The 20,170-nt window shown below is 30.5% G+C and overlaps 1 protein-coding gene across 3 annotated transcripts in view; it reads left to right on the forward strand.

The window, feature by feature from the left end:
* LOC145293193 (cytoskeleton-associated protein 5-like) overlaps positions 1-20,170 on the forward strand; it is a 212,062-nt gene that overhangs the window by 79,919 nt on the left and 111,973 nt on the right. For all 3 annotated transcript variants that reach the window (XM_080139687.1, XM_080139686.1, XM_080139688.1), the window contains exons 6-12: positions 11,690-11,861; positions 13,330-13,471; positions 14,493-14,584; positions 15,303-15,416; positions 17,632-17,736; positions 18,104-18,193; positions 19,932-20,096. In XM_080139687.1, coding sequence (XP_079995813.1) covers positions 11,690-11,861; positions 13,330-13,471; positions 14,493-14,584; positions 15,303-15,416; positions 17,632-17,736; positions 18,104-18,193; positions 19,932-20,096 — 880 coding nt within the window. The remainder of the gene's footprint in view (positions 1-11,689; positions 11,862-13,329; positions 13,472-14,492; positions 14,585-15,302; positions 15,417-17,631; positions 17,737-18,103; positions 18,194-19,931; positions 20,097-20,170) is intronic.

Below are 20,170 nucleotides of genomic sequence, written 5' to 3' on the forward strand. Positions count from 1 at the left end.
AACTAAACAGTTTGGAAATATTTTCCAATCTGATTATATTTGTTAATTTTACTAAAAAAGAAAACTTCGGTTTTCTTTGTTTACATCACGTGACCCAAAACAGTCAATGAGAAAGCCCCCAAAAGATTGTCTACCGAATTCAATAAAACCGTTTTTTAAGCACTGTTGATATATGGAATACAAATTCAATCTTAAAACCGTTAATGCTTAAATATATTTTAATTCATGCAGATTTTGTATTATTACAGTCAATACTCTACTGAAAATTATATTGCACCTAATATATAGTACTGATTTCAAGTTTTAAAAGAAAAATGACTTGTGTGCCATGAGCTAGTATTGAAACCAAAACATTTAGTGCTGCAGCTGCATTTTCATACTGTTTGAGCGATCAACAAATATGAAAGATCTAAAATTAAACCACTTCAAACTGAATAAATTTGTGTATGTGCAAAAGTAATAAAAATATGTCAGCAAATTGAAATTAAGATTTTGCATTTCAACTTGCTAACATTTCTGTATGCATTATTCATCCATCCAAACAAAGATTTTACTCGTTATAAACCATCGTATTTGTATGATTATCATTTCCTGTTAATTTCAGTGTTATGTGATAAGAGTTTCAGTTAAATATTTTCATATAGATATGCGCATGTATGTATATATATATATATATATATATATATATATATATATATGCTTAATGCGTTAGCGGAAAAGAGAGTTCAATTCCACAAGAGGAGACTTATCTGGATAATGCCAAGCTCAACACTTATCATTGGAGCTTACACAATAGAACAACAGGAGTGTGAAATGAAGTCACAAAACTATATATTGGTGGGTATAGATTGATTCATTTATTGAGTAAGGGAATACAAGCAATTATTTGGGGAAAGAAGGGACTCTTTATGCCAAGGCATTTCGAAGTCTGATGCTTCTCATCAGAAGAGTAGAGATGCGGCGTCTAGCATAGGGTTCATTAGGAGCGAAAAAGACTAAGTGAAATCATAGAATGTTGTGGGAAGCTTTATTGAATTCTAAATAAAGGAAAAGTTTGTTATATATAGTATGATGTAAAAGTGTATATGGTCTTTATCATAGTGTTGAATTTATTTTTAAATTTGAGGGGTATATGTTTTAATTCTATTTTAATGGTTTGTGAGGTGTCTATTATCTAGTGGTATTTTTTATTAGGTGTGTGTATATGTATATACATTTGCACTACCCTAATAATAGGTGTAATGCAAGTGAAGTCACGATATCGTTGCATTGTAATGTTTGTGTATAAATAAATGTTGAGTTGCAAGTACTAATAAATAAAGGTCATAGTTAGATTTCATGGTTAGTCGTGAAAATCGGAAGTAAAATCCGGTTAGTCTCGCAGATTGCGTCCTACATTAACGAAAAAAAAAAAAAGCAAAAAGAAAACAATAATAGTAATGGCGTTTTCTCGTTTTTTTTTTTTTTTTTTTTTTTTTAAATTTTCTATTTTATTATGGGAAAAAAAAAACAACATAAATCAGGGAAAAAAGTGTTGAGAACGGCTTTCGGAATAAACACCCCCAACCTACTCATGTTAAAAATTGTGGAGGTGAACCTAGTGTGAAAATTTACCTTCTGTTCTTTTTAATAAATTGTTAGTTGAAAGCACAGAATAGTGACAAAACACCAACCCCTCCCCTTGGTAATAATGGCTGAAAAAATAACGGTTTTCTTGGTAGAAACTTTTCTGTATTTCACCTAACAATTTCTGGTGCTAATGCACTTACTGATCCGCGCTATTTTTTAAATCATATTTCCAAGTTTAATTAAAGTTTTATGATGTTTTTTATTCAATTGTAAGGTTAAAGTACACAATAGGTACAAAACACCCTCCCCTCCCTATGTTAAGAATGGCTTTTTAAATAATAACGTTATTTCAGCATGGATCACTTTCTGCATGAGTACCTTATATTTTTATTCTATTTTTTTTTTTTTTTCAGCCATTCTTACCATAGAGTGGATGGTGTTTTGTAACTATTCTGTGCTTTTAACTAACAATTTATTATTAAAAAAAGATATCGTGAAATTATAAACAAAGAAAAAGATATTGTGAAAGTTGAATTTAACTAAAGGTGCTAATGCACTTACTGATCTGCACTATTTTTTTTAAATCGTATTTCCAAGTTTAATTAAAGAGTTTTTTTAGATTAGGTCCACCTCCACAATTTTCTTTTAAATGACTTATATGTTTTTGACTATGTTGAATACGGAAATTGCATTGAAATTTTGCAGAAATAAGTAGTTAACAAGATATAAATAGTTGTTTTATGCATTGTATTCTTTAGCGGCTATCTTTTTTACTCACGTAGATTTGTTTATGAGGTGCGCGCACGCACGTAAAAAAGATGGCCATCAGATTAAAATGCATTATACAACTTTTTATATCTTGATAACTACTTATTTCTCCCAAATTTCAGTGCGATTTCCGTATTCAGCATAGTCGAAAACCTATAAAAGTAGTCATTTAAAAGAAAATTGTGGAGGTGGACCTAATCTAAAAATTTACCATTTTTTATTCAATTATAATAGGTACAAAACACCTCCCCTCCCCATGTTAATAACTTTTTAAATAATAACGTTATTTCAGTACCAATCAATAAGTGCATGAGTACCCAATTTCTTTAATAAAGAAAAAGCATTCATATTTTCTTATGTAAAAACAACTTCTGTAAAAAAAAAAAAGTGTACTTTCAATTTTGTTAAAAAAGGTTTTCTTAAAAAAAACTAACGTAAAAAAAACAAGCAAATAAACAAAACATTAATCTGTACTCATGCAGAGAGTGATCCGTACTGAAATAATAACGTTATTATTTAAAAGCCATTCTTAACATGGGGAGGGTGTTTTGTACCTATTCTGTAATTTATAATTACAATTGAATAAAAAAAATATAAAGTAAACGTTGAAATACGATTTAAAAAATAGCACGGATCGCTTTCTGCATTAGCACCGTTTTTTTTTTTTTTTTTTTACAGAAGTTGTTTTTACATAAGAAAATATGAATTCTTTTTCTTTATTAAAGAAATTGGGTACATGCACTTATTGATCCGTGCTGAAATAAGAACGTTATTATTTAAAAAGCCATTCTTAACATGGGGAAAGGAGGGTGTTTTGTACCTAATCTGTACTTTAACCTTACAATTGAATAAAAAACATATCATAAAACTTTAATTAAACGTGGAAATACGATTTTAAAAAATAGCATGCATCCGCATCACTCTCTGCATTAGCACTAAATATTATTTAATCACGTTACCAATCCGTAAGTTTTCTTCGAAAAAACCTATATTTTCACTTAACAATTTATAGTTTTAATAATAAAAAAGTTCATATTTTCTTAAAGCGAAACAACTGTTTAAAAAAACAAAAAACAAAAAAAACAACTTTTATGCTTCAACTCAAACGCAAGCGAGCAACTTTTTTTTTGCCTGATATAATAAAGAAAAGTTTAAATTACAAAATTTGGAAGATAAAAAATGAATTTAAAATTTAAAAATAGGGAATGTTTATTTTTTTTACTTATCGAGTAAACAGAAAATGAAATCTAATTTGCCTCGTCAAATCGTGGTGTATGAAATGAATTGAAATGGAAGGTTTAGTTCTACCAACAAAAACAGGTCCACAGTCCGAAAATATTTTTATTTTATTTAATATTTTCATAATTGGCGATGTTTATTTATTTTAATAACATAGAAACATCCCTCAACTTAAAGATGGATTGTCTGAAAAGTTCAAATAAATTGGTAATGTAGAAATATGATTTTATCGACTTTGAACAAACCAAGAATTACATTTTTATATATATATATATAAGTAAATTCTTGGTACAGCAAAATGGAAGGAGAAATTTCAGAGGAAGCATAATTTAATTTAAATACCAAAGAAACAAAAAAAACGGGCAGGTGGAATTATTAAAATTTCCTTAAGGCCTTATCGTCTGACCCTCTAAGAGGAACCGTCAGAATGATAAATTAAAAGCTAAGAATCGAATGAGGAAAGAGGGGAATTTGGTTTCAGTTGGAAGACCAGTGATAAAAAAAATAAAAAATAATCTCACTGTTCAGGTGGTTTTAAATCAGTAAATATTTCCAACTGATGTTTCAAAACATTTCAACAACATTATGTACCGGCAAATTGATGGGATATCTATGGGTAGCCCTCTTGGTCCTTCACTAGCCAACATTTTCGTTGGATTTTTGGAAAATGAATTATTTTCCAAAATTACTGAACCAACATTCTATACACGCTACGTTGATGACACTTTTGCATGCTTTCCCTCACGGAGTGAAGCTGAACAGTTTCTTCGTCTTCTTTGCAACTTGCATCCATCGTTACAATTTACTATGGAGGTCGAGGACTGTGGCTCTCTCCCATTCCTCGATGTTCGTGTTTCTAAAGTTGGTTCTACGTTTGAGACCTCTGTATACAGAAAACCTACATTTACAGGGCTCTATCTTAATTGGTTTTCCTTTGCCCCTCAGTCTAGAAAAATAAACCTCATTAGCGCTCTTACACATCGTGCACTTATGATTTGTTCACCAAACTGTCTTGATGCGGAACTTGGTGAAATCACAAATATTTTTCTTAGCAATGGATATCCCATAAATATAATAAAAACTACTATTGAACGTAAAATTGCTACATTTAATAGTGTTAAACGTGTTGGTCCATCACGTTGTCCTATTTATTTAAAATTACCATGGTTAGGTCCTGTTGGCCTTCATATTGTTGAAAGGATTTCTTCTGCTACTCAACGTTGTTTTCCAGCTACTATGCTTAGAGTAGTTTACACAACTCGAACCTTTTTCTCTTCTTTCCGTAAAGATGTTTTGCCAACCATTCAAAAGAATTCTGTTGTTTATAAATTTGTTTGTCAGTGTGGAGCTGACTACGTTGGCAAAACATCCCAAAGATTGGAAATGAGAATATCCCAACACATCCCTCGGGATATTCGATTACGCCAGGTTTCGAGAACATCCGGGCACTCCCAAGCTCATGAGTCCGCCATCGGTAATCACCTGATTAGTATAAATGGGTGTTCTGACCAATATTCCGATGGGTGGTTTTCTGTTTTATACAGTGCTAGGTCGAACTATCATCTCAATATCATTGAGGCGTTAGTCATTAATAACTCTCGACCTAGCCTGTGTAGACAAAAGATTTTGAAACATCAGTTGGAAATATTTACTGATTTAAAACCACCTGAACAGTGAGATTTTTTTTTTTTTTTTTTTCTCACTGGTCTTCCAACTGAAACCAAATTCCCCTCTTTCCTCATTCGATTCTTAGCTTTTAATTTATCATTCTGACGTTTCCTCTTAGAGGGTCAGACGATAAGGCCTTAAGGAAATTTTAATAATTCCACCTGCCCGTTTTTTTTGTTTCTTTGGTATTTAAATTAAATTATGTTTCCTCTGGAATATATATATATATATATATATATGTGCATATGTATGTATCTGTATATATATATGTGTGTGTGTATGTATATATATATTTATATAATTATTTATAGATATATATATGGCTCATTCCATGTCAAATCGACAAATTTTTTTGGGGGGGGGGCAGACGATATCTCTGTTATTTATGGGCCTACAGAGTTCATTTATATATCATTCTAAAGTACTTGGATAGATCTACCATTTTATTTGCGGATATTTTTTCAAGGTCAAATTTTTAAGTTGACCTTGACCTTTAACCTTAATTATCTCTAAAAACATAAAACCATGGTCACAAAATCCATATAAAAACATTTATGTTGATGAAACTGAATTTTCTTCAATTTTTTTTTAAGCAACACAGATTTTTATGGAAAAAATCATATAATAAAAAATAATTTTGAAAGGCGTTAAGGATTTATTAAATTATAACATAAAACATATGTGATCTCAATGGTGAACCATTTTTTTTTTTTTTTGATGATTTATATTCTAAATCCACAAAAACGCAATGTATGTTATTTATGGGTACTTTTCAATGAAAAACTTTAAAAATGAATGTTCTAAAAAAAATTCTTGACATGTTGAATTTTATGCAAATTCTGGTTGTCAAGTCAAACTGTTTTATAATGATTTTCATACTTTTCTTGTACAACACGGATTTTGATACAGAAAATGATGTTATAGAGAATTCTAAAAAGTGTGTTGAGATCTAATTTGTTTATAGCATAAGCAACATTTGATGTTGATGGTAAACAGTTTATTTGACATTTGACATCCACAAGAAATCAATCTGTGTACATTGCAATATATTACAGAATGAAAAATCTGTTTTACTGAAACATTTTTTATAATAATGAATGTTAAAGTATTTATTTAGATTTTTCTTTCAAAATCCTTCTTTCTAAAATATTTGATGCCTTTTTCATTTCATTTTTTGAAAGTTTATAAGATATCCCTGTTTCAGTTATTGGATCAACTGAGCTAAGAATATCAGAATATTTCAAAATTGATATATTTGGATGTGATGGATAATAGAAAGATGGAGAGGGTCCATTTGGTTGTAAAAATGTTAATTTCACCGTTCCATTATCTGGATATTTTTCAAGTACACATCCTAACCACCAATTCCTCCCATGAAGTGCTGTCACAAATCTGTTAATGTCTTCGGACTCCATATTGTTTCTTTTTGTGATTCAAACTATTCTTCCTTTATTTTGTAAACTTGAAACTGTTTTTACTTCCACTTCTCTTTGAGAGACAGGAATGAAAGTATGTAATTTTCGTGTTCCTATAATCGAAGAGGAATTGTTAAATCTATCTTCTAAGATGTTTGCTTCCTCTCTCCATTCTGCAGTTGAGGAATATAAGAAATGTATTCCAGATATATTTTTTCTTGCATAAAAATACAGTTGTCTTGGCGTCGTTATTTGTTCATTATAGGGTCGCTGCAGGCTAGCTTTTGCTGCTAACCTTTTAACAGTGCCACCTAACCCATCACATGGTCCTTTCCCATGAGAAGTAGCAAAAAAGTGCCACTCTGCATCAATACCAAAATCAGATTTATGATGACACAGATTTATAAAGTTTTTAAAATTTTTGTAGTGTGTAACAGCCCCATCAGAGAAATATATCATTTTTTGGAGATCAAAATCAAGAATTTTTTTTAATTGTTCTATACACTTTCTTTGAAACAAATGGACAGCTACTGTATCATGCTTGAGACAATCAGATATTATTACAAAATTAATATGCTCAAGGTCAATTCCATTTCGATAGTAGCAGATGAATGGATGCAATGTAGCTTGATCATTATTCCAATGGAATCCTTGAGCCGCATCTTGCAAAACAAATGAATAATTCTCTGAAAAATCTGCTATTGCTAAGACTTCGCCAACCCTCAAAGAACCTTTACTATCAGAAAAAAATTTTGATTGTGCTTTGGCAATGAAATTATGCTTCTTTAATGTTTGAAGGCCCGCAAGGAAAGTTTCAATGAATTCGTCTGTGGATTGTGATAGAGTTTGTAGAATGGTTCTATCAGTTGATAACCACTGTTTATATAAAAAAAATCATCAACTGAATTTTTGTGAAAAATTTCTTCAATATATAAAACAATCATCCATCAGTTTGTTGCAAGTTGAGCAGTCACCCAAGTAACAATTTGTCGATGCTTCAGCGAATTTAGAGAAGCTTATTTTCTCTTGGTTCTTTAATTTGAATAATTCAAATGCCTCTTTCAAATTACAGAGAACGAGATATTTTTGTTCCTGAACCCGTTTCCCATCCTTTAAAACAGTCTTGTAATCATTTTTCCCATGCATTACTCTACTGACCTCTTCACTTTTATAAAACTGCTTTACCTTATTACTTATCTCTTGTGGGAATCTAGTTTTTCGTGTATTTGGCAACGCTAAAATTCCTTCCTCATTCAGAAGTTTTGCTTGTCTCGCCATGTACATTGTAGTGCCAAATTCTGTTTGTATTTTGCGTAGATTCCAGCTCTTTGGAAGTACAGTAAGAATTTGAAATTTTTGTGATCTCTTTTCACATTTAGCAAACTTCTCTTTCAACTGAGTAATAATTTCTCGTTCAAAGTTTTGTTGTTCTGCACTAGTTGATTCCTCATGAGAAATGTTTGATGAAATTATACCAATTCTATCAGATATTGCTCGTGTAATTCTTTCTATTTTTTTCTTCTCATAAATGGAATGTTTTTCACATTTTCGTCGCTTTACTGGCGATTCACCAATAATTGAAAGTGACTCATTCAATAGCTGTAACTCAGTTTTAGCATCCACAAATATGTCTGAAGATTCGGTTTCAGGTGGTTGTGGCTGATCTTGATCTGTTGTTGAAGCAGCGTCAAAAGCCTCAGCTGATGGAGTTTTTTTTCGACATTGTGTGCAAATCTTATCACCAAGGATTAATTTTAATTGTTTAATTTTGTCAGCATATTCTTGTGATATTTTCCTTAAGCATTTTCTGACTTTCTTCTTATGAATTTTATAGGGGTCGCAGCATGCATTTTTGAGCGAATTCCTACTGACTGAATCCATTTGGATGAAATGCTTGAAAAAGTATTATATAATGATAAATTCTTAGTCCAAGGATATAAGTCTGAAAAAAATATAAAAATAAAATCTGATGAAAATGAAAGGAAGTTTGCTGCAAGTGAAAAGAGATCAGAAAAAATTCAAATTTTAATCATAAAAAACCTAGACACCGATCTCATTACATTAGGTTCACTTGCACAATTTTCTTTAAAATGATGACTTTTCTAGGTTTTTGACTATACTGAAAACGAATATCACAGTTAACTTTATAGTAAATATTTATATTAGGTCCACCTCCACAATTTTTCTTTAAAATGACTACTTATTCGATGAAAATCTAAGTGCGATAAACAAATCTACTTTTCTGCGACCGACACTGCTCCCCCCAATAGTATTATTTATACAACTCGTCATTTAAAAGAACAATGTCGAGGTGGACCTAATGTAAATATTTATTAAAAAGTTATCCAAGCATGTAAATTAAAAACGTATGTAAAATTATGAAATTATCAATAAATGGTTAATTTTCTTTTTAATATTCATTCAAAAAGTCAAGCCAATATAAGTAAATAAATACAAAGAATGTTATCTGAGCATGCTTTAGCCTTTATAAAGGAGTGACAAATAAACAAATAAGCCGGGTCGCCGTTGAACTCAATGCTCAAGGAGTACCAAAAAAATGTAGAATAACATTTTTGTTTAGGAGAATTTTGCTGAAGACTTATTTAAAAAAAGATAATAATAATAATTAGTAGTAGTAGTTTTATATAGTAAAACATCTACTTAAATTCTACATTTACATGAAAATATAACTTACATGTATATGGTGCCTGGCAAAATTTCAATCTTGAATTTATGCGTCTTATCTGTTCCAAGATGTAGAATATTGCTAGGGTGAACTAGCTGATCCAATAGGGAAGTGGAGTTCTCTGGCAGAAGTCTGGAACCAAAAACCATGAATGCCATAACAGCTGGCATTTGTAGAGAGGCACCTGCCTCTCCAGGCATGTTTAGCCAATCAGGCGCCTCTAAATGGAATAATCCACCATGCCTAACTAATTGTAGGCTGGTCCATAATGGTGGAGAGGGGAGGTAAGCATTCTTGATTCTACACAAGACAACTGGGAAAGTGGTTTCAATAATATTGTTTTTTTCTAATCTTTTATTGCTTTTTATCTTTACCCATCCCCCTAGCCAGTAAGCAGGCAGCAGCCTCACCCAGTAAACAAACAAACTTCAAAAATCAAAGGAACGTTGTCACCAAAGCTTGTCTGGCATAGAGGTGATAAAACTTTCACTCAGTCCACTAACTTATTGAAATTTAATAGCTTTTAGCACTTTCTTGTCAGATTTGTCAATGCTGAAGGACTGGACAAACTGGAAAGGTCATGTTTTATGGTTTTTTTCACACAGCTAAAATAAATCCACATCACATGTTTATGTTATTAGGTTTTACTTTTACTGATAGCTTAAAAATAAATATTCTTCATTTAATCTTTTAGTATCAGCAATAGAACAGAGTAACATTTTTTGGGGAATGGCATATTAGTTTTCTGATTCTGATACCCCAAAAAGATTACTGTTAGAAATTCACTCAATATATGTTACCGTGACATAAGTTGACATGTATTCGGTTGTTTTCTAACAGTATTTTGTCTAGTTTATTATTTATAATACCTTTTCCCAAACGTACCCTCTCCGAGAGACAGTCGGCTGCCATTTTGAATTTTCCAATACATCGGTAAACATTGCATGTTTTTCGAGCTGAATAAACATGTTACACTGAATAAAAACACGTGAATTATATCCAGTTAGGTAGAAAAGTAACTTATCTTGCCTTTGATAACATTTATTTGTTCTATATTTGTTTTTTGACAACTTTTTCGAATCTATGTGTACAGTAATACAAACCCCATTTTCCACTTTTCGAAAATGTTTCTTCATTAAGATCTTTCTCCCCTTTTAAGTAAACTTGATATATCAAGAAGAAATAGAAATGTATAATATATTAAGAAGTCGAGACGATTGATCTCAAAATTGATTTATTTAAGCTTTTGATATTTTTTCATAAATTTTTTACTGGGGAAATTAATCTGGATAAAAAAAATTAAATATTTTAACATTCCAAAAATTTAAGAATTGCAATATGTTTTATAACATTTTGGAAAGGTCGAAAATATTAATATTTTCAGTAAGCCGCCTTAAATGGCATTCTCATAGGTAATTTCTAACTTTCAGATAAAGATATGAAAGTTTGTAGTCTGTGACTAAATTATTTGAAGAATATTATTTATCATAAAGATAAATAAGAAAATGAAGCAAAAAGATTGTTTCAGAGTACTCTAAAAAGTTAACAAAATGTTTCTTGAGCTCAAATAATTTTGAATTCGTAATATAAATTCAAAGCAAAAAGAATATTAAAAAGAAAATAATATTTTAGCTATTTTAGGCCAGGTTTTTCAGCATTTTTCCTTTTCAGATTTTTAACAATATTTTTTTCCCCCCGAGTAAAGGGCGATACTCAACTGTTTTTCTTAAGTTTTCCTCAATCTGGCAATATTTCCAAAAAGGAAAAAAAAACAAAAGAACTATTTTCAATAGATTTTCTGACAAATTTCAAGAAGAAAAGAAAATAACACTTTTATAAAACAATTGTTTGCATCCTTTGTAAAGTTTTTTTTTCAAAACCGAAAGAGATCTTTATACTAAAAGCAAATGTCTGATTTAAGAAAGAAATGAATGACGCAAAGAAAATACAAACATTCAAAGCATTGATCCAAAATAGTTGTTTCTGTAAAAAACTCCAAACTGTGAGATTTTTTTTTTGTGTTAAATATTTTTTATCGATCGCATTCAGATCTGTATGCATTGTCTCATTTATTTGCCTTTTTAAAATAAATTTCTTGTTTAATTGATGCACGAGTTACATAATAATTCTAGCGTTCATTTTTTTAATTTTTTTTATTCTAATTCAAAGAACAATAAACGGACTTGTTTATTACAATATATTTAAGATTTTTAAGATTAAGAAAAATTTTAAATATATTTTTCTTATGTGTTGTGGTCTATTAAGAGAGGTAAATGTTTTTTAGATTGTCATAGGATACATGATCTTTAGTGAATTTAATTCAATGTTTGTATTCTATTTGCAGAGAGTTTGGCTCTAAAGTTATCCAGGTGAAACCCATTGTCAAAGTATTGGCTAAATTGCTTGATGACCGAGACAAAACAGTGAGGGAAGAAACTAAACAGCTGGTCATAGAGATCTATCGATGGGTTGGTGCTGCTATCAAACCGCAATTTTCCAACTTCAAGCCAATCCAGGTAAATTATCAACATTTCTGGATTTCTTTTACTTTACATTTATTTAGTGTTATAACCCGGTGGTAAGGCCAATAATTTGAGTTTTTTAACTTTTGATACCTTCCTTTCTTACTATTAAAGCCAGATCAACTTTGACCTGGAATGGTACTAACTGTCAGGTTATCATCTATATATTTGGCAGAAACAATCTAACATTTTGTGACAGTCTGCAATCCTAGTCTCAAAGCTTCGTGGTTTTAAGGATAGATTCCATTTAAATTCTATTGTTGAAGATTCTTGTTGATGGCTTACATTTAAATGCTTTTGAGTCTTCCCTATTTTCTGCTGGTTTTCCACCTCCAAGATCTTTTCATTTTTATCAAAAAAATTTATCTATTTTTAACCAAGTCTGACCAGTGAGGCTTGAACATACACTGCATGGAGAGAAATAATGAAAATGATACAATGGACGTATAATGTGAGTCTTAAAGATGACTTCAGAGGAGATTAAATCTCAAAATCATGAGGAGATATGCACAGTTAAGACTGATGGTATGGCCATGTTGAAAGAATGGAAGAGTTCTTGGGTTAGTAGATGTATAGAATAATTGAAGTAGTAGGTTCAGTTCATAGGAGAATGCCAGGGAAAACTTGGGAAGAAGTAATAAAAATGGCCAAAGAGAGGGTATCCAAGCACCCAAGAGATATTTTGAACAATTAAGTACCTCATTGAATGGGAAAGTCATGCTGGGACCTGCCTGCTTGGAAAAAGTAATTTTCCTTCATTGCCTCCAGATAAACTCCTTTGAATAGAGATTGTCTGACCGTTATCTTCAGAAGTCAACTTCTGGTTGACCAAATTGTGATTGTTAATAGAAGTCCAGAATCAGTTAGGGGTGAAAAGATTCCAGGAAATGGGAAGGAGAGGTGGTTAAAGCCTTCCTTTCAGAGGTGGAAGAAGAGTTGGAGTTGAAAGTTTGATGGGAGTGGTTAGTTTTTCTGAAGGCTGCCTTTCTAAGCAGATTAATCCTTGGTGTTCTCAGTAAAGAACTTTTTTTAATGGGACATGTGTTTCAATTTGATCAGGCAAAAATCTCATTCTGAAAGTCTGCCTGTAATTTCCAAAGAAATAGTGTTATTTGTTTATAAACTGGACTTTTTTGTTTTGGAGGGAGAATTCCTTTGTTGCAATGCTGACTGGATCAGAATAATTTTGAACCGGCACAAGTAAGATCACGATTGGTACAGTGAATGAAACTGGCACAATTGACTTGCATCTGTATTCATTTTTCTATCTTAAACAAATCTCACTGGTTACTTTCATTTTAGCCCTTATCAATTCCGTAATTTTTGTTCTGATGAGCGAAAAACAAATTAGGTTTATTTCTTTTATAGTTGCTCTCATTGGTGAAATTCATTTTTATTGATTTTTTTTTATTATTATTAATAAACATTGACTCGTTTAAAAAAGAATATTTTTATTTTTTAGGTCCAAGAATTTGAAGCAGAGTTTGAAAAACTTCCTGATGTAAAGCCTATGCAAACTCGTTTCATGAGATCCCAACAAGACCTAAAAAGTAAAATGGAGAGCAGAATAGCAGCTGCCTCGTCAGGAGCTGGGGAAGTTGCAGGTAAGCATAACTAGGGTTGTGCCAGTCTTTACAGGGATCTTAATAACCTGCCATTTTAACCGATTTATTTGGCTTTATATTTGATTCATTACCAGTTATTACCATTATTAAACTGTATACTTGGTCCTGGATATGACCTTAAACTATATCCAGTGGTGAGGCCCCAGCTTGCGGGCTTTGGTGAGTGTGGAGACACTCTTTAATTGCCATTGCTCCCAGGTCCACTCTGACCCGAAGTGGTCGTACCTGTTAGGGTCCCAACTATGGGTTAAATAGAAACCGACAAAATAACTGGATTCGGCATTAAATAGGCTGAAAAGGGTTGATATGCCGTAAAACAAAAACAACCAACCAAACTGTATACTTAAAACAAACCCCCTCCTTCCAAACAAATTTTTTCTTCCTCAGAATACTACGGAATAAACAACAAATTTTCAGATTTGAACTAAAATTGCTTGTTTAATTTTTGGCAGACATGTTCAGTTTCTTATGTAATATATAACGATCGCCATACTTGATTTTTTTATACTAATTTTAAACCAAAATTTAAGTTTACAAATGCCTTTTTTGAAATTTCTGACAGGTGTGATGATTTTATATTAAATGTACATGCAAAACTGGGCTTTTTATACATTGAAGACTAGCTTTTATTTTTTATTTGATCCAGATCCCCAAAAAAGGGTATTCTGGATTAGGACAACATTTTTTTTTTTTTTTTTTTTGTTTAATTACCTCAGTCAAGGATTTCTCCTTCGTTGATCAAGGAGAAAGGTAATTTTACCTTTTGTTTTAATCCAGAGTGCCCTCTTTTGACTTCTTGGATTTTCTTCATATTTAAAAAAAGAAAAAAAAAAAAAAAAAGACCTTGTATCTAACTTTGCCCTCATGGCATTTCAATGGTCAAACACATTTGCTCCAAATTTGAAATAAGAAAAATGTAAATTACAAATTAATTTTACGAAATTAAAAAATTTTCTAATTAAGTTTTTTTTTCATTATCATCTCTGTCCAAATTTTTTAGATAACATGCCGGAGGAAGAAGTGGACCCATACGACCTAATTGAACCAGTCAATATCTTGGCTATGTTGCCTAAAGATTATTATGAAAAAATAGTAAGTGATACACTTTTGAAATTAGGTCTTATCTGGATTATTATATACCATACTTGTACAATCTGTTAATATCTGTTAACACTATTATAAATTTGTTGTACCTGGGCACGCGTTGCTGTGGCTCAGTTTAGCTAAAGCAATTACTAGTGATTTGTATCATACACACACGGTTGTAATAACTTGTAAATATGATTTTAAAAATAGCATGGTAACATAAGTGCATAAGCATCACTTTTATCAACATCTACGATTTACTTAATGAAAAATAAAAATAATTTTAGCCTATTTTTATTTTAGCTCCCCTTTTTTTTTTTTTTTTTTTTTCAATGACTACTGTTCGAATGTTAATTTTATATTTAAATAGCTGTACCTGGCTATGCGTTAATGTGACTCAGTTTGTTTGAACCAAGTAGTAGTGATTTGTATCATCATATGCACACACACACACACAAGCATGATCTAAGTACGTAATGAACTTAATGCTGTACAAAAAAGTAGGATAAGGAATTTGTAACTAGAAAATGATTTTAAATCCTTTATAAAGTTCTATTAGATTGTAATTTTTGACTGAATGAAAATTAAAAATGTTTTTTCATAAACCAAGTGTTTTTGAACAGATTTGTAAAATTGAGGAAAAACAAGCAGTAATAATAAAGAATTGAGATTTTGAAATTGAGATTTCAGTTTGCATTTATTTATTGTACTCTTTAAATTACAGGAAGCTAAAAAATGGCAGGAACGTAAGGAAGCTTTGGATGCACTTCTTAAATTGTCTGAAAATCCAAAACTAGAGCCTGGAGACTACAATCATCTCATAAAAACCATTGTTAAGGTTAGCCTAATTTATTTTATTTCATTTTTCTTTTTTTCCTCTTGGCCAACAATTATTATATTCTCAAAATGTTTTGCCAATACATAGAAAACAAAACTTATTTTTAATAAATATTTTTTCTTTCAACTTTTAGCAAATGTTAACCCAAGATTGCCTATTTCAAATAAGTAATGCAGTTGCTTAACATTTTCAACCAATCAAATGTAATGTGCATTGCAAGTGAATACAATCACAAAATAATACAGGATATTTGGGATAAATTTACTTTTTGAAAAGGAAAGAAAAAAAGTTATTTCTTGACTAATAATTGGCATATTCTCAAAATTTAAAGTGCATCTCTTCAAGGATCTTTTGTTAAATATAGCTCTTTCAGAGAAGCCACTCAGCATCTCTACCAGTTTCCAAGCAGAACCTGAATTTGAAGCCTGTAACTATTACATGTTTTTTAAGAGGTGTTTAAATAAGTTTGGTATTGATAAGTTCCTTAATGTTACAGATAGACATTTGATGGTTTCTCAACTTCACCCCACACACAATAGTTCATGGGTTGCATTCAAGCAAGTTAAGGAGGCCCAGATATTAAGATTGAAGTTGTAGAACTTTAGGCAGCCACTTCTGGGTTTTCCCGGTGGTGTAGCATGGGTCTGAGTCTTGCTGTCACACATATGTGACGCATAGAACATGCACATATATAAGGAAATGTAAAATTAAAGAACTGAAAGTATTGTTTTTTTTTAAGATTACACAACACAAATCTTTGAAAGGGAGAAGTCTTTTGGCATAATAAATATTTGAACTATAAACACCATTATTGGTTTTTATTGGGAAGTTAAGCTTTGTTTGTTAGGAAAAAATTCTACTATAAATTGATTTGAAGCTAGTTGTTGCTCTTTGAATAGATCCCATGATACAATGTTAGCAGTATAGCCATATAAAAAATATTTTATTTTGCAATATCATTTACTGTTTATTATGAAGATTGATTATCTTTGGATAAATGCTGTTTTTAGATGCTCTAGTGCATTTTTATAAGACACTGTTTATATGCTAGTCTATCATGCTAAAAGTTTGAAATAGTATTTTAATTGCTAAATGTATAAATATAAATATATATATATATATATATATTTTTTTTTTTTTTTTTTTTTTCGGAGCATTTGACACATCTTTTTTCATTTGATGCATACTGATATGAGAAGCTTTGTCAATTGATTTCACATAAGTTTGAAGTAGCATTTTCATTGCTGAATGAACAAATGAAATTATAAATCTTCAAAATATCTGTTAAATGACGGTTTCTTTATTGAAAAAATGTTTTATCCGATCTATCCATCCAAACTTTTCGTTCTTGAACTGATTCTGAATGTATATATCTATTGGAAACTGTCTTAATCGGAATTGATAAAATCTATATGCTGAAGTTTTACTTTGTTGTAATAGTGATAATAAAGATTTCTGAAACATGTGTACATATGTATAAACATTGTTGAATGTTGATATTTAGAGCATGATTACAAAGTATTATGTCATAAAATTTTATAATCTACTAGATTAAAAATATAGATGTGATATATGCACAGTTGTTTCTAAATGATAGTTTTGAATCAGCAATTATCTCCCCCTTTCCATGTCTAATTTCAAATCTAATACCTTATTGATTCTAATACATGAGCCTCACATTCTATAAATATAGACATGTTTGGGATTATATACATCTAAAGTATAATAAAAATCTATCATTTTATATATTTGATGCATAATTTCCCTAAAATATTTTTTTTCTTAAGAATAAGCCACAAATATCTTTTAAATATTTAATTCCACTATTCTTAATACTTATGTGTAACTTTCCCTGGTCCAAAAGCCGAGCTCCTCTTCATTTCAGTTAAATATTTATCCTCCCACTCATTTTACAACATTTGACAGATTCAAATGTGACAGTTAAGTAAGGATACATTTGAACCAATCTGACATGTAGTGGGAATTTGTTTCATGCTGTCCTTCCTTTTAGGTCTTTTCCTATCTATTGTCTTTTCTTATTCATTTGTAATAGTTTCATAAATGTGAGACCCCCCCACACACACACACACTTTTTTTGTTTTTTTTCCCCTTTTTGGTTTTTGCATACTTGGACATCATATGCACACAAAGATTTCCCAATCATTATATCATATGCATACATAAATTGTTTTTAATTTTTTTTTTTATTTTATAGGTTATTGGCAAAGACACAAATGTCATGCTTGTCACTTTGGCTGGGAAGATATTAGCTAATATTGCTAATGGTCTTCGTAAAGAGTTCAAACCTTATGCAAATACGGTGAGTTTGAAAATTGATAAAGTATGACATATATAAACGTTTTTAGATAAAAATTTAAGGGATCTTATAGCTTTGAAAATCATGATTAAAATATATGTAAGTGGTAAGACACTAATATGAAGAATAAATGGAATCAAAACGCTTCAGTATAGATCAACAAATATAATTTATGTAATCGCAACTGAAAAAAAATTATTGTATAAAGAACGTACTCGTCACTGTACGATACATTCATTGAACTCTTTGAGGCAGGGAAATGACTTTTGTTATAAAAGTTATTTTCTTATAAAAATATTCAATTTCTTTCATTATTTTCTTGGTGGTACTTAATGACCAAAATATTGTATATGTATTTTTTCTTTTCTAGTGTTTTGGTGTAATTGTTGATAAATTCAAGGAGAAAAAACTTACCGTTGTGGTTGCTTTGAGAGATGCTATTGATGCAGTTTTCTTTTCAGTAAGTTATTTTTTTATTTTCTCTTTGGTGTATGCAAATGCACGTAACACATTCAATTGCGATTGTTTTCTTGAGGATAAGATAGAATCCTTTGAATTTAAAAAAAAAAAAAAAAAAAGTAACAGATGGCTTTGCTTCTTGGAAAAGTTGTGATTTAAAACAAGGTTAGGGAAAGAAATAGATTGTTTATGTGCCTTTATTTCTGTGGGATGTGGACTATCTGGCAAATAAGACTGATATGATATTGAATTATTCTTGGGAGATCTTTTAATAAGGGGAAGAAATCATAATCCTAAAATATTTCTAAGTGACCAAAAGCCTACTGTAGTAGTGAAAACTGAAAAATAGAAGTTACATGATTAAAAAAGGGTTCATTTAAAAGAGAAGTTGAGTTTCAATTAAAAGGAGCTTTAAAATGATTGAGAATTTGGTATTGTTTTTCATAGTTTTAATTTAATTAAAATCAGAGGGGATCATTTTTCAGAAATAAGGTGGGGGTATGATCTTATAGAAAATATTTTAAGTTTTATTAAGCTTATATTTGAAAATCTAAAAAAAAAAAATCAAAATTTGCTTGAATTTTATATCTATTAGGCACAAATATTGCACTAATTCTACCCCTCCTTTTCTTCTCCTCCTTGTAGGAGATAACATGATAAAATCTGTATGGTTAAAAATAGATCGGAGCTGAATGAAATTTCTAGAGAAATGAAATTGAGGGTGCAGGTGTAAGCCCTAGTAAAACAGGAGGATTTGGATAGAAATTATCTCATGGTGGTCTGTTTCTTACCTCTTTGTTTACCCCTGTTTAAGAGGGGTTTTTTTTTTCTATCATCAAAACAAGGTCAGGTTACTGATGGAGCTTGTCTAATGTTGAAAATATTTACTCAAACTATTTCCTACTTTGAAAGTAGACTGCACTAAGCAGTATAGCCATATAAAAAATAATTTATTTGGCAATATCATTTACTGTTTATTATGAAGATTGATTATCTTTGGATAAATGCATTAAATCTGTGCTTGTATGTTTTTAACTATTAATAATATAGTAATCATATAGTCTGTTTGATGCATATTTTGCCGTTTTGTTATTTGTCATAACAAATGAACAACTGTTTTTAGATGCTCTAGTGCATTTTTATAAGACACTCTGTTTATATGCTAGTCTATCATGCTAAAAGTTTGAAATAGTATTTTAATTGCTAAATGTATGAATATATATATATATATATATATATATATATATATATATATATATTTTTTTTTTTTTTTTTTTTTTTTTTTTTTTTTTTTTTTGAGCATTTGACATCTTTTTTCGTTTGATGCATACTGACATGAGAAGTTTTGGCAGTTGATTTCACATAAGTTTGAAGTAGCATTTTCATTGCTAAATGAACAAGTGAAATTATAAATCTTCAAAATATCTGTTAAATGACTTTGTTGCTGTCAGACTACGATATGGTTATGTTCAGAGTTTGTCTGAGGCACACCTACTGAGGAAAGCCGACAGTTGCTCAGGTATTTTTTGTAGGCCATAGTTTGCTTATCCTAGTATGCTGGCTTCTCAAAGGACCACACCTGACTGTGGGTCTAACCTTCTAGCAAGGAGGTAAATAATATATTGTATTTTATTTCTGGAGCATTTGAATTTTATAAACCTTTCATTTTCTTTTAAATGTGTTGTATATTTTTTGAAAAAAACATACAAAAAGTCTGACATTTTTATTTTTTATTTTAGATTAATTATGAATCTGTTTTGGAAGAAGTTGTAGCAGGTCTTGAGAATAAAAACCCATCAATTAGAGCTGAAATTGCAGGATTTCTAGCTCGTTCAATTGCCAAAGCTGTCCCATCTGTACTTCCCAAGAAAATTCTCAAAGTTTACTGCATTGCGTTGGTGAAGGTAACCTACCTACTCTTGCTCTCTCTCTCTGTCTTTATATCTTTAATTTTTTTTATTTTTTTTAAAGAATAATT

This window comes from Euprymna scolopes, chromosome 14 (assembly GCF_053919585.1).
Source record: "Euprymna scolopes isolate OS-2025 chromosome 14, ASM5391958v1, whole genome shotgun sequence".
Taxonomy (NCBI): domain Eukaryota; kingdom Metazoa; phylum Mollusca; class Cephalopoda; order Sepiida; family Sepiolidae; genus Euprymna; species Euprymna scolopes.